Below are 17,911 nucleotides of genomic sequence, written 5' to 3' on the forward strand. Positions count from 1 at the left end.
CTGGTCGACGTAAAGGCTGTTCCGAATAAAACGAAGTCAGGATTAACGGAGATAATAGGACCAGAATGTGAAAAAACAAATAAGACCGACTGAGACTTAAGGATATTTTAATCATATTAGCTTTTACTTGTAACACATACAAATATAAAGTAGAAATATGGGATATCTAAGTGAGGGTAGTTGGCTAGTAATCATTTGCCTCCCTCCATAAAGACCTGGAATTCTGCTTGGTTTTGCCTTAAGTTTATTTCTTCAAATGCTGTACTCAAAATATTCTGATAGTTTTTCTTTTCTGCATGTGACTCAAGATTCGTTCGGGAAATGAAATTAGACCTCTTTTATTTTACTTAATGTAGCTTAGAATATAGTATTGTGAATTAATATTTTCCCAAAGCATCTTACTTAATTCTGTTACTAACCTTTCATTATGATTTTATTTTTTAGTATTTGATTTCGTCAGGCATTTGTCCAGTTACACATTTAAAAATGGCATCTAAACAAGAAATCATGAGTGACCAACGGTTTAGACGGGTTGCAAAGGACCCAAGATTTTGGGAAATGCCAGAAAAGGATCGAAAAGTCAAAATTGACAAGAGATTTCGAGCAATGTTTCATGACAAAAAGTTCAAATTGAATTATGCTGTGGATAAAAGAGGACGTCCCATCAACCACAGCACTATAGAGGACTTGAAACGTTTTTACGACCTTTCAGATTCTGATTCCGATCTCTCTGATGAGAATAATAAAACATTAAGTCAAAAGAAAATGAAGAAGAAAAAACCTCAGACTATAAATGAAGTAGAATCAAAAAATCTTGTTGAAGATAAAAAGAAAAAAACCAAGAAAATTCATCAAAAGGATTCTGGAAATAATGATTTAGATAACTCAGAGAGAATTCAGAAAATGAAAACCTCATGCAAATCTAAGAAGATCGACTTAGTAAGTCTTGAGAAAGATAGCAAAGAATTTACACAAAAAAGTACAAAAGGGGAAAAAAACACTGTTCAACAGAGCACAGACTCGTTTCCCAAAGAACAACTAAGAATGGTAGACTCAGGCACCTCTGAGATTGTTCAGTCTCCCAAGGTCAAGTATTCTGAGACAAGAAGAAGAAAAATGCAATCAGGTTGGTTTGAAAGAACTAAGGAATCTTTGGTATTACTTATTCTTATACTGGTCTTGTAAAAAGGAAATATGTATAATAAGTGTTTTCATAGTATCATAGGAGTGGTCAAATACTTATTTAGAAGTATAAAGCTATGAAAGATAATACACCATAAGATAATTTTTGATTTGAAGCCATAATGGCTAGAAGAAAGACAAAGTATGAGTCTTGAGGCTAAACCAGTGATTTTGATTTATGGTGAGCACTAGAGACAGCTGTGTTCTCTAGATAAAGTGTCATGTGATCTCATGACAGGGTAAGAAGAGATGTATCTGAAGAAAGTAGAGTTGGGTACTCAGGCATTGCTTCATTTATTCAACTACTTTTAGTAAATATGTGGCAGATAGAACATCAAGACATGATTCCTCCCATCTTAGGGCTACTGCTAGTTTAAATGATGCCTTTACAAAAATTAGAAAAACATACGCCCTTCTGGACCCACAGAGCTTCCAGAGCTCACAGCGTGGTGAGGACAGTACCTTTGAGGGAGGCACAGACTGTTTTCCCCAAAAAGACACACTGTTCCTGCAAGGTGTGTGGCTTGGTGATTGAAGTTTGGTTTTGATTGTAGCCCTTCTTGACCCTTTGAAAATCAGCTTTTGCAAATAATGGCTTGCAACACTATGCAATAGCCCTGATCTGAAGCACTACTGTCCAATAGAAGTCTGTAACTTTGAATTTTCTATTGGACACATTAAAAAGTAAGAAACCAGTGATTAATAGATACATGAATATATTCTGCTGCTGCCAAGTCACTTCAGTCGTGTCCGACTCTGTGCGACCCCATGGACTGCAGCCTACCAGGCTCCCCGTCCATGGGATCCTCCAGGCAAGAACGCTGGAGTGCATTGCCATTGCTTTCTCCTATAAGTATATATTCTATTTAACCTAATATATCAAAAACTATTTCAATATGTAATCAATATGAAAATGTAATAGGATATTTTACATTCTGTTTTCTTACTATATCTAGTTGGACGAGCTGTTTTTCAGGTGCTGTTACCATATGTGGTTGCTGGCTACCATATTGGATAGTGCAGATACAAAGTGGAAGAAATCAGAACCATAATACATAATAGAGTAATTTTAAGTACCGTAGAAGAAAAGGCCTCTGAGACTTTGGAGGAAGAGGTCACTCAAGATACAGTAATTGGTAAAATTCATAGGTGAAGTGCTATCTTGGTTGGAGTTTAGAAGAATTAAACTTGGAATCCAAAGTATCCTAAATGGAGAGAACTTTTTGAGCAGACGTTTGGTTGGGCTTGTTCAGAAGAGATCAGTATTCCTATTTGATTAGATAATAAGATGTCTGAAGGAGTGAGTGAAGAATAAAGCTAGAAATGATTATTTGATACGAAGTAAGAAATGTCTGATTCTAGTTCATGTTCACAAGTTTTCTAAGCTAATTAGAATTGTCCTGTCCGGCAGCAGGAAATTTTGAGTATTGGTGTTGCTGATCATTAGTGTTGTAACTGAAAACTGGTGATGTTCAGATAACCCAGACAAAGGGTGGTTATGGTTACAGTACCTTAGCAGGGTAGGCATCAATAAAAGAGAAACGTCTTGACAGGCCATGGTCACATTGAGAAGGTAGGAAGTATCAGGCAGTGGACAGAATTCTAAATAACAGGGACTAAGGGGTTAGTGAGATCTCATTCCATTTGTAGAGGAACCAGGCAGCAAACTGAGGTATAGGGAGAAGGGATGCAAGTCTGGTTACTGAAAATGGAAAACAAAATCAGATTGGAACAGTAGCAAGGTTGGCCTGATGCTGCATTTGTGAGCTACGTTAATCTAGCTTCCTTTAAATTTCAGTAGATTTAGGGTACTGGGTTAATATTAATATGTCCAGTAATCCTTTGGATTTATTTTACATTATCTTAGGTTTCTCAATAACCATGAGAAATTAGGTTACATTACTTAGGAAACAAGGTTAAAGTGATTTCTGTGAGGATACACAGACCTCTAACTCAAGTCTTTGAGTCTTTCTGCCCCACCTTGTTGCTTGCTGTAATTTTCATTGGTTCCTCAATCCAGAAAAAGCATTATCTCTTAGAGATTAAGTGACTCCACATATCACCATCTTTTGCTCATTAGTATTCATCACTCACCATTCCAGCAACTACTGTGTACAAGGGGCTTTTTAAGTGCTGTGAGGTAAAGGTGATGTGAGGAGCTGCAGTTTGATATTACATGTCATTTTAAAATGTTGCCCAGCACTTGTGTGCTTAAGAATTTAAGTAAATAATGAGACGTGTGCAAAGAACGTGGACTGTAACCCTGTTTTGAAATTTTAAAATGGTAACATAAGTCATTAGTGAAAGACCATGAAAGTGAGAGTCTCTCAGTCATGTCTGACTCGCTGTGAGCCTGTGGACTGTATAATTCTCCAGGCCAGAATACCGGAGTGGGTAGCCTTTCCCTTCTTCACGGGATCTTCCCAACCCAGGGATAGAACCCAGGTCTCCCACACTGTAGGCAGATTCTTTACCAGCTGAGCCACAAGGGAAGCACAAGAATACTGGAGTGGGTAGCCTATGCCTTCTCCAGTGGATCTTCCCAAACCAGGAATCGAATCGGGGTCTCCTGCATTGCAGGCGGATTCTTTACCAACTGAGCTGTCAAGGAATCCCTTAAATGAGTTCCGATACCTCCAAATATGTCTGTAACATATGAAGTTTTAAAAATAGATTACAAAATTGAGTAGATAGTATGACCAGCTATTTAAATTAGGGGGCATATCATAGAAAACAAATTTACAGAGTTGCATACCAAAATAACCACCCAGTTACTTGTAAATGAAAAGTTACTAGTCATCTTTATTTTCTTCATTAAACCATATTTTTTTGTTTTTCTTTTGCTATGAGCAGTCATTACTTTTGTAATCAGAGAAAAATAAGCATTTTTTAAAAATAGGTAAGTAAGTAGTAGTATTTGCAGTCACCACCAGAGTATTGCCATCTAGAAACAGAGGCAGTTAACTTATTTTTGTATTCCCTCATTGTTTATTTATTTATTAGCTTATTTTTGTTTGTTTCTTTGTATTCTCTCATTATTTAAAATAAGGTTTTGTACACAGTGGGCCTTGAACAAATATTTAGTGTATGAATAAATGTTATGAGTATACTTGATATTGTCAAAAATATTAAAATACTATGATTTAATTTTTTCAGTTTGTTACATGACCCCAAATGTGATATGTGTACCACTGTTAACTGTGAGACGATGTCTTATCAGGTGATATTTAAACTTTTTTTATATTAATAGTTATGTGGTTCAACATTTTAGAGGGAAAAAGTAACCACCACATCACAGATATATGAAATCTGTGACTTCAGGGATAGTGTTTAGAACAAGCTGCTAATTTTAATTAAAAAAACAGCTTCGTGAAAAATGTCATTGATAGACAAAAATCATGAAAATTGTATGATAATAACTGATGCTTAAGAATTACTGCAATACTAGATAGAAATGTGTCCCCAAGGTGTTATTTTAAGCAAGTTGTTTAAAAATGAATTCTGATGCTTATCTCATACTAATTTACTTTCATAATTGTGGTAGTTTTCTGATCCCATTTATAGAACTTAGGATAATGCCCTTTTTTGGCTTTTTCACATCTGCTGGTTATCTTTTATTACACCCCACTCTTGTGATACTGAAATAAAGCTTAGTTCCTACTCTTTCTCCTAACAAAACTTCATTTGGTTAGGCATGAATTTTGTTGAATTTATATTTTCCTTTAGTCTGCTTCATGGAAATTAAATTTTTACTGGATTTGAGGTCAAAATAACTTGGATTTAATTTAATACATCGTTTACATTTTCTTAATTTCTCCTTTGACCTTTCTGCAGTGGTTCCATTCATAATGGCAAGAGACAGCGATGGTCATGAAGACTCAACAGGTGGTAAAAGGTTTGACAAAGATGCTCTGGAGGAAGATTCAGAAAGTGCTAGTGAAACAGGAAGTGATGAAGAATCTGAAGATGAAATTACAGGCATTTGTAGGGCCGCTGCTGCTGATCTTCATGATGAAGAAGATGATGATGATGATGATGATGATGATGGAGGAATTGAAAATGATGAGGAAGATGATAGTGAGGATGATGATGAAAGCGACAGTGGCCCTGATCTTGCGAGGGGCAAAGGTAATATAGAAACCAGTTCTGAAGATGAAGACGATATGGCAGATTTACTTCCAGAGGAATCTGGTTTTGAGCATGCTTGGAGAGAATTAGATAAAGATGCTCCTCGGGCTGATGAGGTAACCTTTTGAATAAATAAGATTATTTTGTCAAGAGTACAAGTAGCTGTTATGGATGGTAGGATTAATGTAATTAAATTAATAAGGAAAAGCTTTATTGGTAAATAATAAATCTTGATGGTGATTCTGATTAAAACTTCTTGATACAGAATATACCTATATAAAGTTAATATCTGTTCCAGCAGTTAGGGGTGAATTTCTATATAAATAATTAGAAGTCATGTGAAATTTTTAGAAAATTGTTTTAACTAGAAGTGTGTATCAGTTCCTACTGTACCTATTAGAAATGCTATAGATTAATATATTAAACTTTACTACTCACTCATGGGTGGCAAAATAGCTTAATAAACTTGGTAGTTAAAGAATCAGCTCATCCTCATGTTCTGATTCAAGAACTAAGAACCAAATAAGAGAGTGCTTTTCTGTTTAGTTTTACTGTTGTGTTGCTCATCTGAAGTTTCCTTTTACATACTGAAATCACTTAGATAAATACTATATTAATGATTTCAGGATAGGCATTATATTTACTATCTTAATTTTGCAAGCATTGGGAATGATATAGTTTATATAATAAGTAATTTTTGTCATTTTTTAGATTACGTGTCGATTAGCAGTTTGCAACATGGACTGGGATAGATTGAAGGCAAAAGATTTGCTGGCTTTGTTCAATTCATTTAAACCTAAAGGAGGTGTTATATTTTCTGTAAAGGTGAGAATTTACTTCAATTTCATTTTGAAGTATTTCTAAGCATTCTAAGTTAAATCCCTTTTTTTATAGTCATAGTTTTCCTTTTAAGGAAAATAATTAATCTGAAAGTTGTTCCAATACAGTTAGACACAAAACTGATGAAACAAGTTTGAAGGTAAGAAAGGAACAGGTAAAATTATTGATCGGTTATATGATTGTGTTTAATTATGAAAACCAAAGTAATCAGTTGAAAAGCTATTATAATAAAGCTCAGTAAAGGGACAGGGTATAAGATAAATATTTTTTTAAAAAGTTTCATTACTAACATTAACAAGTAACATTCTATTTTTACTAACAGCAGAAATATATAAAAATCTTACAAATTACTTTATAAACACAACCTATATGAAGTAAGCTATAACACTTGATAAATAATATATGAAAAATGGTGAGATACCGTATTTCTAGAAAGCCCACATAGTGATTAAGACTCTAGACTTTGCAGTGTGACAGACCTGTATTCAAATCTTGATTCTGACACATGCTATATGATCTTGTGCATTTTATTGATTATTTCTCAAATGTGTTTTCTCCTCTAAGTAGATATAATAGTAGTATTTCTTAAGGTAGTGGTAAGGATTCAATGAAAAGCAGATCATACGAAGTATCTACTACAGCGCCTGAAGCAACTCTAAATTACTGTTGTTCAGTTTAAATATTTAAGATATCAGTTCTATAGTTTTAGTATAGTTTCAGTCAAAATCTCAGTGCAAATGAAAGTTAAAAGGTTGCCATTAGTTATCTAAAAAAATAAACAAGTGAGAATGACTCATAAGTCTTTGAGAAATCATACCAGTATAAAAGGATTTACCCTACCAGTTACAACATCACAACATTTTATAATGTTGCAGAAGTTTTCAGGTTTGGGTAGAGCATAGGGACAACTAAGGCTTCCCTCATAGCTCAGTTGGTAAAGAATCCACCTGCAATGTAGGAGACCCCGGTTCAATTCCTGGGTCAGGAAGATCCCCTGACGAAGTGGTAGGCCACCCACTCCAGTATTCTTGTGCTTCCCTTGTGGCTCAGCTGGTGAAGAATCCGCCTGCAATGTGGGAGACTTGGGTTCGATCCTTGGGTTGAGAAGATCCCGTGGAGAAGGGAAAGACTACCCGCTCCCCTTCTGGCCTGGAGAATTCCATGGACGGTATAGTCCATGGGGTTACAAAGAGTCGGACACGACTGAGCGACTTTCACTTTCACTTCTCCCAAATGATAGCCAGATGAAGTAAAGAAAAAAATTAAAAGTCAAACTGTAGGCAGAATCGAAATAGAATGGTGTTTTTGTTAAATCTTATATTTTAGGAGATGGGCAGTAGGAATCACTGGACTTATAAAGAGGAAAAACCACAAAGAATCAACATGTGACTGCATATATGCTAAAAACCTCTACATTGAAACCTGTTATGGTTTACATCTGTTGCCCTGCATCATCCTGTCTCACATGCATTGTGGATTAATTATTTTTAAATATAGTATTATTATTTATAGACATATTAGAATAAACCTGGCTTGGCTTCATAGAAATAAAACCAAACCTGTTTTATGCAACTTAGATTAGTGAGAAAAACTTGGATTCCCTAGTTGATAAATTACGTATTTCAGACAACTGAAAAAAGCATACATTAGTTAATAAATGAATATTAAGCCTGGTAGTAACAAAACGCTGCAGGTTAATACGATTATATTTCCTGACTCTCAAAAGTAGCCGGGATAAAAAAAATACCAAAGATTTAATTCAGATTATTTTATCCAGTCATTTTTCACACATGGGAGCGTGTATGTATGTGCCATTCTTGCTGTTTGCATTCTGTCTAGTTGTTGAGAGTTCCTGACCTTCAAAGGTCTGTATATTTTGAGAAAAGGGAAGTATAAATTACTCTGATCTTATTTTTTTGTGTTTAGATATATCCTTCAGAGTTTGGAAAGGAGAGGATGAAGGAAGAGCACGTTCAAGGACCAGTGGAGTTATTAAGCATTCCTGAAGATGCTCCTGAAAAGGACTGGTATTAAAACACTCCAGAAAATAAAACTAAACCTCATATGAGTTTGTGTCACTAATTCAGAATTCTGGTCACTTTCATAGTTGAAACTAAAGTTTATATTTGTGCCATTCATGGTTAAAATAGGTTGCAAAGAAAGTTAAAGTCTGCCAGAAGTGACACACTATTCCAAACACATTTTCTGTACATATTTATATTTCTGTATTCATGAAAGTAATTATTGCAGTTTTGAAAAACATTTCATGGTTAAACCTGAATCAATAAATTTTGCTTTTTTTCTTAGATGTTGATTTCTATGTAAAGGGCATTGAAACTATTTACCTCCAAATTATATAATTTATCTTAGTTAAATAGAAAAATATAAGAATGCAAGAATAATAAAGTTCTTCATCATCATCATCATGTAGAGAAATAAATTTTAAGTACTTTCGAATCCACTAGGTGGAGCTATATGTGCACTTAATAAAAATTGGTGGCAAATTTTTATTTGCCAGATGAAGACGCTCAAAGAATAAGCTATAGTTAAGTAAGTTGAACTTAAATACCATTTAGTCTTGACAACACATGAATAAAGTTTTACAAGATCAGATATTTGTTTATAATAAAAGCTAGTGCTTTCTTAGCATATGTTATACTGCAGTGGTCCTCCTCAGTGGATTTACTTGAGAGAGCTGTATATGGTAATCAAACAAACAAAAAATAATCTCTTCTAAAAATTAAAATTATAGGTAGCCACATGTAATTCTTGCTTTCCTTTTCAAAATACAAAATTCCAGTCAAAATCCCTAGTCTGTACCTTGTCAAAATAATAAATTGTGTGTAAGTATTTAATGTTAGGCAAGAAGGCTATTCATAAAGGAAGATGGATTATAATAAAAGCCAGTTTGTAATATGTTTTTCTTGGAACAGTTACATTTCTTTTTTACAAGGAGAGAGGTATTTGTGTTCCTGTTTAAGTAAACCTAATGAGTTTTTCCCCCTTTTTAGGGCCTCTAGAGAAAAACTGAGAGATTATCAATTCAAACGACTGAAATACTATTATGCAGTAGTAGACTGTGATTCTCCTGAAACAGCTGCTAAAATTTATGAGGATTGTGATGGCCTGGAATTCGAAAGTAGTTGTTCGTTTGTAGATCTAAGGTAATTTGTGTGTGTGGTACCAGTTTAATCTTGTAGCACAATGTAACTGTAAGAACTGAGATATTAGAATTGGTAGTGCTCTCTGTTGCTTCATTTTCTAAGAGGATTTCTCCCTTTTAGTAGAATGCTCTTGTAGCACATCACTCTTAAGAAAGAAAACTCAAATGAGAAAATGCTGAAGTGTTAGAAGTCACCTCACATTTATATGCTTTCAGATATGTCAGATGTGTTTTTAGGATGGCGGGTTTTATGCAATGATATTTCTTGGCAGCTGTCTTTTAGAACTAGGGAACCAGAGTGAAGTAACTTGACCAAAAGCATTGAGGTGGAGGCAAAGGCATTTGCTAATAGACTAGTGTCTCTTGATCCATGCTGTCTGGTACAGTAGCCAGTAATCATATCTGGCTTATTTACATTTAATTAAAAACTTAAAAAATTTAAAATTCATCTGCTTAGTCACACTGGACACATTTCAAGTACTTAATGGCCACATGTTGGGCAGAACAGAAACAGAACTTTGATGACATCATCATAGAAAGTTCTATTGGACAGTGCTGATGAGTAGATGGTCTTGCTGGCCTTGTCTTCAGACTTGGGCATTATTTCCACCATGTGCTCAGGATTCACTGACCCAAGCTGAAAAACCTTACGTGGTTGGGAATGTCTGTTCTAAAGAAACCAGGAAGCTAAACTGTTGTACCATTTTATCATTAGTCTAGTTCCTTGAACCCAGTAAACCATTCTACTGTGACACTGTCAATAGAAATCACTTTTTTTTTTTTAAGATTTTTAATTTTAAATTAAGTATCAGTATATTAAGGCTTCTTTGGTGGCTCGGACAGTAAAGAGTCTGCTTGCAGTCCAGGAGACCTGGGTTCAATCCCTGCATCCGGAATATCCCCTGGAGTAGGAAATGGCAACCCACTCTAGTATTCTTGCCTGGAGAATTGCATGGACAGAAGATCCTGGCAGCTTACAGCCCATGGGGTCACAAAGAGTTGCACACAACTAAGCAACTAATACTGGAGAAGGCAATGGCACCCCACTCCAGTGTTCTTGCCTGGAGAATCCCAGGGACGGGGGAGCCTGGTAGGCTGCTGTCTATGGGGTCGCACAGAGTCAGACACGACTGAAGTGACTTAGCAGCAGCAGGTGACTAATACAGAGACACATCAGTATATTAAGATCATGCTTCACAATCATTGATTCTTTTTTTTTTCTTTTTTGTTTTATCTTCTACCTCTTGAACCTCCCTCCTGCTAGAAATCACTTCTTTGTATCCAAGTTTGTTAGAGGCTTTCTTGTCAAGATGAAATATTTTAGGGGGGGAAAAAATGCATCAGTTGATAGTCACTGGCTTTCATACTTCAAAAGCATTCTGACTCATAGAAAAATACAAATAAAATTTTTTGCATTGATAGTTTGGGGTAAGATTTTAGCATGCTTAAGTATATAGCAAGAAGGACCTATCTCATCAAACAAGCTGTTTCCTTCTCTTTTTAATAATTTCAAAAGGAGGTGCTTGTTTTAAATGTATTAATTGTAGTTACTAAACATTAGAATGTCAGGCCGCCTGTCATGAGTTCATGTTTACATGTTCTTCTCAGGATCATTTTGTTCTTTCATTTCCTTTTTGGGACACTTCCATGCAGTGTTAGAATAGCCTCTGGCAGTACCTAGAAAACAAGATCAATGACCATGGGAAAAACTTACATCCCCTGTTTTGTCATATATTTTCTTCATAAGAGAAAATTGAGTTTTCTGCTGCTATCCTACTATCTAGGGAACTCTTTATTCATCTACCTCAAAATCATGCCTATTGACAATGTTTAAAATATTGATCTCAGATGGTTATGTTTCTTCTACTAAATCTGTGCAAAAGTGTATGTGGTGGAGCATATTCTGTAGACCTAATGAACCTTAATTTTTCATTCCTTCCCTCAAATATCATTTTCGGTGCAATATATTGCTCATGCTTTTTTGTGTGTGTGAAAATAAAATTTATGAAAATGATAGAACCTAAATATAATAACCATGGATCATTTCTCTTTGCTTTTTTTCCTCCCGTTCATTGGCCTGATGGCTAAGAATTGTCAAACAGTTACAGTAGCTAATTTACATTTAACTGCTATTATTTGTGACAGAAATTATAAGATAATATTAAAATTTTTAGTGTTGAAGAATCAGCCTTAAGCTTTTCATTATTTCAGTGATATCTCGTTTGTATGATACTTTATTTTCAGAGTACTTCCCCTTTAATAATTCTGTCTGATCTTCAGAATATCATGAAGCAAGTCAGTGACTATGTTATCAGGAATCTAGGTCTTTTTGAAGCATGAGGGACTCATGTGTATTTACACCAGACTCACATTAACTGACTCCTAATGCAGGGTTTCTACCTACAGAGTTCACTTAGATTTAGTGGAATTACAGATTTATAGCTTATGAATTTCAAAAGTTTTGTGCCAAGATTATTTCTAACATTGTTTACTTCATCTGCATGTGTGTTCTGTAGAACCTCTATGTGGTATATATGTATAAACTATACTTAATTAGAAGACAATCTAAACTCTGGTTGTTTATCACTGCAGCATGTGTTTAAATGAATTCATTTTTTCCCTTTGTTTCTTAGGTTTATACCAGATGATATTACTTTTGATGATGAGCCCAAGGATGTAGCCTCAGAAGTGGATTTAACAGCATATAAACCAAAATATTTCACATCTGCTGCAATGGGAACATCAACGGTACTTCTTCACTTTAGAAAGTATATAGCTGGACTCTGTTGTTGCTTTAAGAAAAGACTTTGTTATTTACTTATAGCATCTTTGGAAATGGAAAGTATTCAAAGTTTTAATGCATAAGTACAAATAGAAATTAAACACAAGTGTATTTGCATTTTTATCTACCGCATCTATTTGAACCTGTTTCCAGATTTTTGTTACACCTTTAAGCCTGAGTCAATTATCTGCAAATGTTTCTTTTTTCTCTTCTATCTTTCCCATACAGTCTTACTTAACTAGATTCTTTAATAAGTAATATGTCAGTTATTAGTATCCTAGGGAGTAGGGGCAAGGAGCTAACACTACTTCAAATCGCAGTTAGAAGCAGTGCAAATTTAAAATAGGGACACATTTTTTTCTGCAGATATGACCCCAAATTGTAAAAAAAAAATTGAAGTAAAATAATTCTACTTCAATGTCACAGTAATGCTTAATAATAAACAGCTAAAAGATTTTTATTGAATTAGTTTGTTACTTAGCTGCCTAGCTTGTCTGCTGTCTTGCCCCATGTACCTTTTACCCACAGCTGAACTCTGCAGCAGCCACACAGGCTTCTCATTGCCTTTCTTGTGACAAACCAGCGTGCTGTTCTGAGGCCAGCCGGGTGGCAGAGAGCTGCTGTATCTGCCACCTGCAGCCTGCGGATACTGTGTGGCCTTGATTAGTTACTAAGTATAGGGAAACCCCACCAGTGTGCAGTAAGTGAAGTCTGAAAGATTCAGTCACACAAAACCTAGGATCATGTTATTTTCAAGCCTAAAAACTAGGCAGGCCTATCCGGTCAGCCAGTCTTGAGTTCCTATGGCCTAGCTGTATCATCCATGTCTGTCTCAGTTCAGAAGTGATTTTGTGGTCATCAGCTCAGTCTTAATGACCAGAATAGGAATAATTCTGAATTGTGGAACTAACAGTAATTTCTCCAACAATGGCAGTTATTTTAAGGATTGGATCTCTTAGTTAATCAGTACTCCTTTTGTTCTGATCTGGGGAGATTAGCCTGAGAGGGAAAAAAAGTAAGGATGTGGAACCTGCCCTGTGATGGAGATTAAATCTCTAACAAGACTCAGAATGGGGGCTTCGTAGAGGACAGGAGCATGTCACCAGACTGATCATGTTATAGATAAATTCTTGTGTCATGAGGGTTGCCTGTGCTTTCAACCAGTAAATGCCTTTCTAATCAGTGGCTTTTAATCTCTTTTGGAAAAAGGACCACACTGAGATTATTCTAAAAGCTTTATCAGGAAATTTCAGTTTGTAGACCTCTTGAAATGCCTAGAACTCCAGGTGAAAAACATGTTTTGACTCATTCATAATAATGTTAACTTTTTCAGTAGTGCAGTTTCCTGTTTTCACCACAGTCAGTCCATACTGATGAATTTTTACTCCCAGCAATAAAGTGCCTTGTGTATAGTAGAGAGTTAGGATACAGACACAGGTTAACTGAAATGCTTCCCTTTCCACAGGTAGAAACTTTTGCCTTAAGCATGTTATATATTATTGATTTTAGTATGTCTTTATTAGTTTACTGTTAAACATCCACATTAACAATAAGTATTCTTTACAAGTTTGGCTTGCTGACATTTCCATTTTTATATGTTATTTTTTCTTATTCATTGGTGGAAGGTGGAGATCACTTGGGATGAGACTGATCATGAAAGAATTACAACGCTGAACAGGAAATTTAAAAAGGAAGAACTTTTGGACATGGATTTTCAAGCCTATTTAGCTTCTTCTAGTGAAGATGAAGAGGAAATAGAGGAAGAACCACAAGGTATTTGTCTGTCTTTGGTGTTCTGCTTTTGTAAGCATTTGAATACTTAACCTAGACTTACGAATGACAATATGTCTTTGGCAGTAGCTTGAAAGAGAATATAATCCTTAAATTGTCTGTGAAGTATGCTCACATGAACAGTATTATATATACTTATAGATAGTAATTGAAGTTTTTGATTTAGAGATATTTTCTTAGCCTGAATTTCTTCAACCAAAGACACTTTTTTTAAAACCCTATCCTCAACAAAAAAAGGGTCTGGTCTTTTAGACGACACATGATTCTTACAGTTATGCAATCACCTAAACAAGTAAAATGCTTTATTACCATCCCTTTTTTAAACTAAGAGCTTTTGGGTTATTTTTTACATACCGTTTTTCTGCTCAGTTAGTTTACAAAGTAGACTCTTCCTGTTCATTTAGTGATTATCCTAGAAATCGTGACTTGCATCCTTATTAAAGTTGAATACTAATAAATATTTTTACCCTCCTAGAGAATACAAGGAATCTTAAAAGAGCTTTCATGCTATTCTGTGTGCTTTACTTCTTAAGTACCATGGGACATTAATATTACTGTTTTGTTTACATTTACTCACATTTTCCCTACTTCTTTTGCTCCTTGTTCTTTTCTAAATCTCATACTTCTGTTTGGGATCATTTTCTTTCTACCTTAAGTATATTTGTGGTAATTTCCAAAATTGAGTTTTAGTTTGGTCTAAATATGTCCTTATTTTGCCTTTATTTGTGAATATATTTTCATGATTAAAAAAAAATTCTAGGTGGACAGTCCTCTTGTTCCCACATTGATAATAATATTCCGCTGGCTTCTGATTTGTTGTTTTTGAGACGTCAGCTGTCAGTCTACTTTCTTCAGTCTTTTGAAGGTTGTCTGGATTTTATTCTTTGCATTTAAAAGTTTTCTCTTTCTTTTTGTCTTTTTGCAGTTTTAATATGAACTAAGAATAGATTTTTTTAATTTATTATGCTTGGGGTTTGTTGGGTTTCTTGAATTTGTGGCATGGTATCTTTCAGCCATTATCTATTCAGGTATTTATTCCCCCTTCCCTGGGACTTCAATTAAATATACACTGAATCTTTTCACTGTAACTTCCATGTTGTTTCTCTCCTATATTTTTTTTATCCACTGTCTTCCTATGCTCCTCTACTTGTGGTTGATCCTTGCCCTGGAGTATATCTTTCGGGGTCCCTACTTATTTAAATATGGGGTACTAGTTGGTTTTTTAACTTTTGTCTTACTGGCCTGCGAGAACGGCCAAAACTGTCGGTTAGTCTCAGGGCTATTTGTTTGGTAGACCAGTACGTGCATTCAGGGCAATGGGGTCCTCTCGATAATGATCATCTTCTCCTTAATTTTGATTTGGTAATTCTTCACTAATTTGTCCATTCTTTGAAGTTTTATTCTTTCTTTTTAAAATAACTTTGAGGCTTGGGTTAGATTTTCTTTGCCCCCAGTGCCTTTCTTTCCGTAGCTATGAAATGGGGATCATAATAGTACCTGCTTGTGGTTGAAAAGATTGAGATAACATATATAAAGTCAGCATACTACCTCATATCATATATTTTTACTTCTAAAACTTTAAGGATTAATGGCTTTTTGTTTGAAATGTACTAATTAAGTTTTTAAAAACATGCATTTTTCTTCAGTATTTTAATTGACTGCAAGCTTACTATAATCTATAATTTAGTACCTCTGATAGATACATTAGTATATTTGAATGCTTTGAAGTTACTGGATGTTCCTGTTGTAGTTTATAAGAGATCATACCAGGGCTTCTTACTGTTACAATTTTTTTTCACTCCTTATATAGAATTAAGTCTTTCACAAAGTATTGTCCTTGAATTGGGAGAAAACAGACTTACATGAGTTAACCCACATTTTAGAGCTTCAGAAAGTAAAATTTTAGTACTGGAAAAAATCAATTTAAAGTAGGCCATCAGAGACTTACCACTAAAATTTCAACCTGGAAGCAGCTTGCTTCTAATTATGTTTTCAGAAGTAAGCTTTTAATAGAAAGAAATACATTGCCATTTTGTTAATGCGTTCCTGATGTTTTATCCATTGAATTACGGGATACATGACAGAATTCCATCCAACATTATTATTGTGGCATAAAGCACAAACAGGAAAAAAATGAATTTCAGCTGTTCAAGTGAAAATGTAAAAGTGTGATAGGATGGAAAGAATGTTGTGGACTATTTTTTATTCATTCAGAGGAAAAAAACCTATAAAAACATTTATTTAACCAGTTTTTTTCACATCACCTTTTGAAGATGTAAGGACAATCTATTAACATTGATGTTTCACAGCTAAATGCTTAATAATATCGAATGTATTTAGTGACCAGTTAGTTATAGCTCATAGAAGAGAGGGTCTTCTGTAAAATTTCCCTTTACTGAGGACATTTACTCAATTCAGTTAGTCTGTATGTTTTGCATTAAAACCTAGGTTCTTAATTTATGTTTTGACATGGAGAATTACAGTGGAAATACAGAGCAAACAAACTTTTCACATATTAGTTTTCTTTGGTATTTGTTGCCCATGAATTTTACACTGTTCCTTTGTATTATGATTATTTTTATAAAATTGTGAAATAAATATCAATTCAATAAAAAAAAATAAAATAAAAAAAAAATAATAAAAAAATTGGGAAATGGAAATGTGAAGCTTTCTCCACATGGGAAAATTAAATGCACAAGCTTCTAATTTGTTCATTTTTATTCTTTATGTGCTAATGAGATCCTGAGAGTAAGTATGCTTGCTCATTATCACGTGGAAAGGACTCATTATTCTTTGTTTTAGATAACAGGCAGCTTCCTTTATCTGTGTCATTGAACAGCTAAGTCCATGTATCAGATGCATCCCAGCACTACTGAGACTCCTTTTATTGACCATATATGTGTTAGATGGTAGGAGACATAAAGGGGGAAAAAATGCCATCCCTGCTATCTTGCTTATAGGGTGGAGAAGTTCAAGGACGTTACATGACTACAGGATTATTTTGAGATATGAATTTTAGTAAAAACAGAGATTCCCAAGTATACTGTTATCACCGTACTAACTTATATTGCAGCTGATTTTTTATTTTAAATAAGATTTAAGTCATTTAATTCATTTTGTGTTAAGTTTAAGTCTGATTTTGATATTCCATTGTTATAGTGTATCTGACAGCTTTGAGAAGAGTGCTGCAGTGACTGAGATTGAACAGTGAAGTTAGAAGTGAAATTATTTCTGTATATTAAGTTAAATTGATTTTTTTTGTTAGGTGATGATGGAGTCAGTGTAGAAGAAGATGGGAAAACAAAAAAAAGTCAGAAGGATGATGAAGAACAAATTGCTAAATATAGGCAACTCTTACAAGTTATTCAAGACAAAGAAAAGAAAGGCAAAGAAAATGATATGGAAATGGAAATTAAGTGGGTTCCAGGTAAGAATTAGATACTAACCAAATGTTCACTGTTTTCCTTCATTTGGGGACATCAGAGAGAAAAGATCAATTCTTTTGAAACATTAACTTAAAAAAATCACATTTTCAGGAAATGTTTTTGTGAGGAAGTTAATATAATATTTGCATACATCATTTAATTCACTTTGGGGCTACTGTTTTAGACTCGTACTGGCTTATTCTTGGTTTCTTTAATTTACTCACTATAAATTACCCATTTATGAAAGTAGGCCTTTCCTAGGCTTGATTCCAGTGTTCTCAGAATATAGAAACTTGATTCCAGGCACCATGTATTCTAAAGTCATTAAACTTCTTTTCAAAATATGTAATTCATAAGTGAATTTTTCTCTAGTAACCACTAGTAGACTTTACTTAGAGAGGATTCACTAACACAAAATATGTAATACGTAGTTTTCCATCTCAATTAACGCAATTTTTAAATATTCTTGGATAGTCCAAGAAGTATATATAGTATTATGAATTTTATAACTGCCTTGAAGGATTCAGGAACTTTTTAGAGTAGTAAAATACTACTACAATAATAATTAAAACCTTGTCAAAGCTAAACCAAGGTAAGAGG

General features: G+C 34.4%; 1 protein-coding gene across 4 annotated transcripts in view; it reads left to right on the forward strand.

The window, feature by feature from the left end:
- The window catches only part of ESF1 (ESF1 nucleolar pre-rRNA processing protein homolog), a 58,210-nt gene that overhangs the window by 710 nt on the left and 39,589 nt on the right, over positions 1–17,911 (forward strand). For all 4 annotated transcript variants that reach the window (XM_006051316.4, XM_006051315.4, XM_006051317.4 and 1 more), the window contains exons 2-9: positions 445–1,126; positions 5,017–5,426; positions 6,022–6,135; positions 8,077–8,177; positions 9,162–9,314; positions 11,947–12,061; positions 13,721–13,868; positions 17,152–17,313. In XM_006051316.4, the coding sequence (XP_006051378.1) occupies positions 487–1,126; positions 5,017–5,426; positions 6,022–6,135; positions 8,077–8,177; positions 9,162–9,314; positions 11,947–12,061; positions 13,721–13,868; positions 17,152–17,313 (1,843 nt within the window). In that variant the 5' untranslated portion in view covers positions 445–486. The remainder of the gene's footprint in view (positions 1–444; positions 1,127–5,016; positions 5,427–6,021; positions 6,136–8,076; positions 8,178–9,161; positions 9,315–11,946; positions 12,062–13,720; positions 13,869–17,151; positions 17,314–17,911) is intronic.

Source organism: Bubalus bubalis, chromosome 14 (assembly GCF_019923935.1).
Source record: "Bubalus bubalis isolate 160015118507 breed Murrah chromosome 14, NDDB_SH_1, whole genome shotgun sequence".
Lineage (NCBI taxonomy): Eukaryota > Metazoa > Chordata > Mammalia > Artiodactyla > Bovidae > Bubalus > Bubalus bubalis.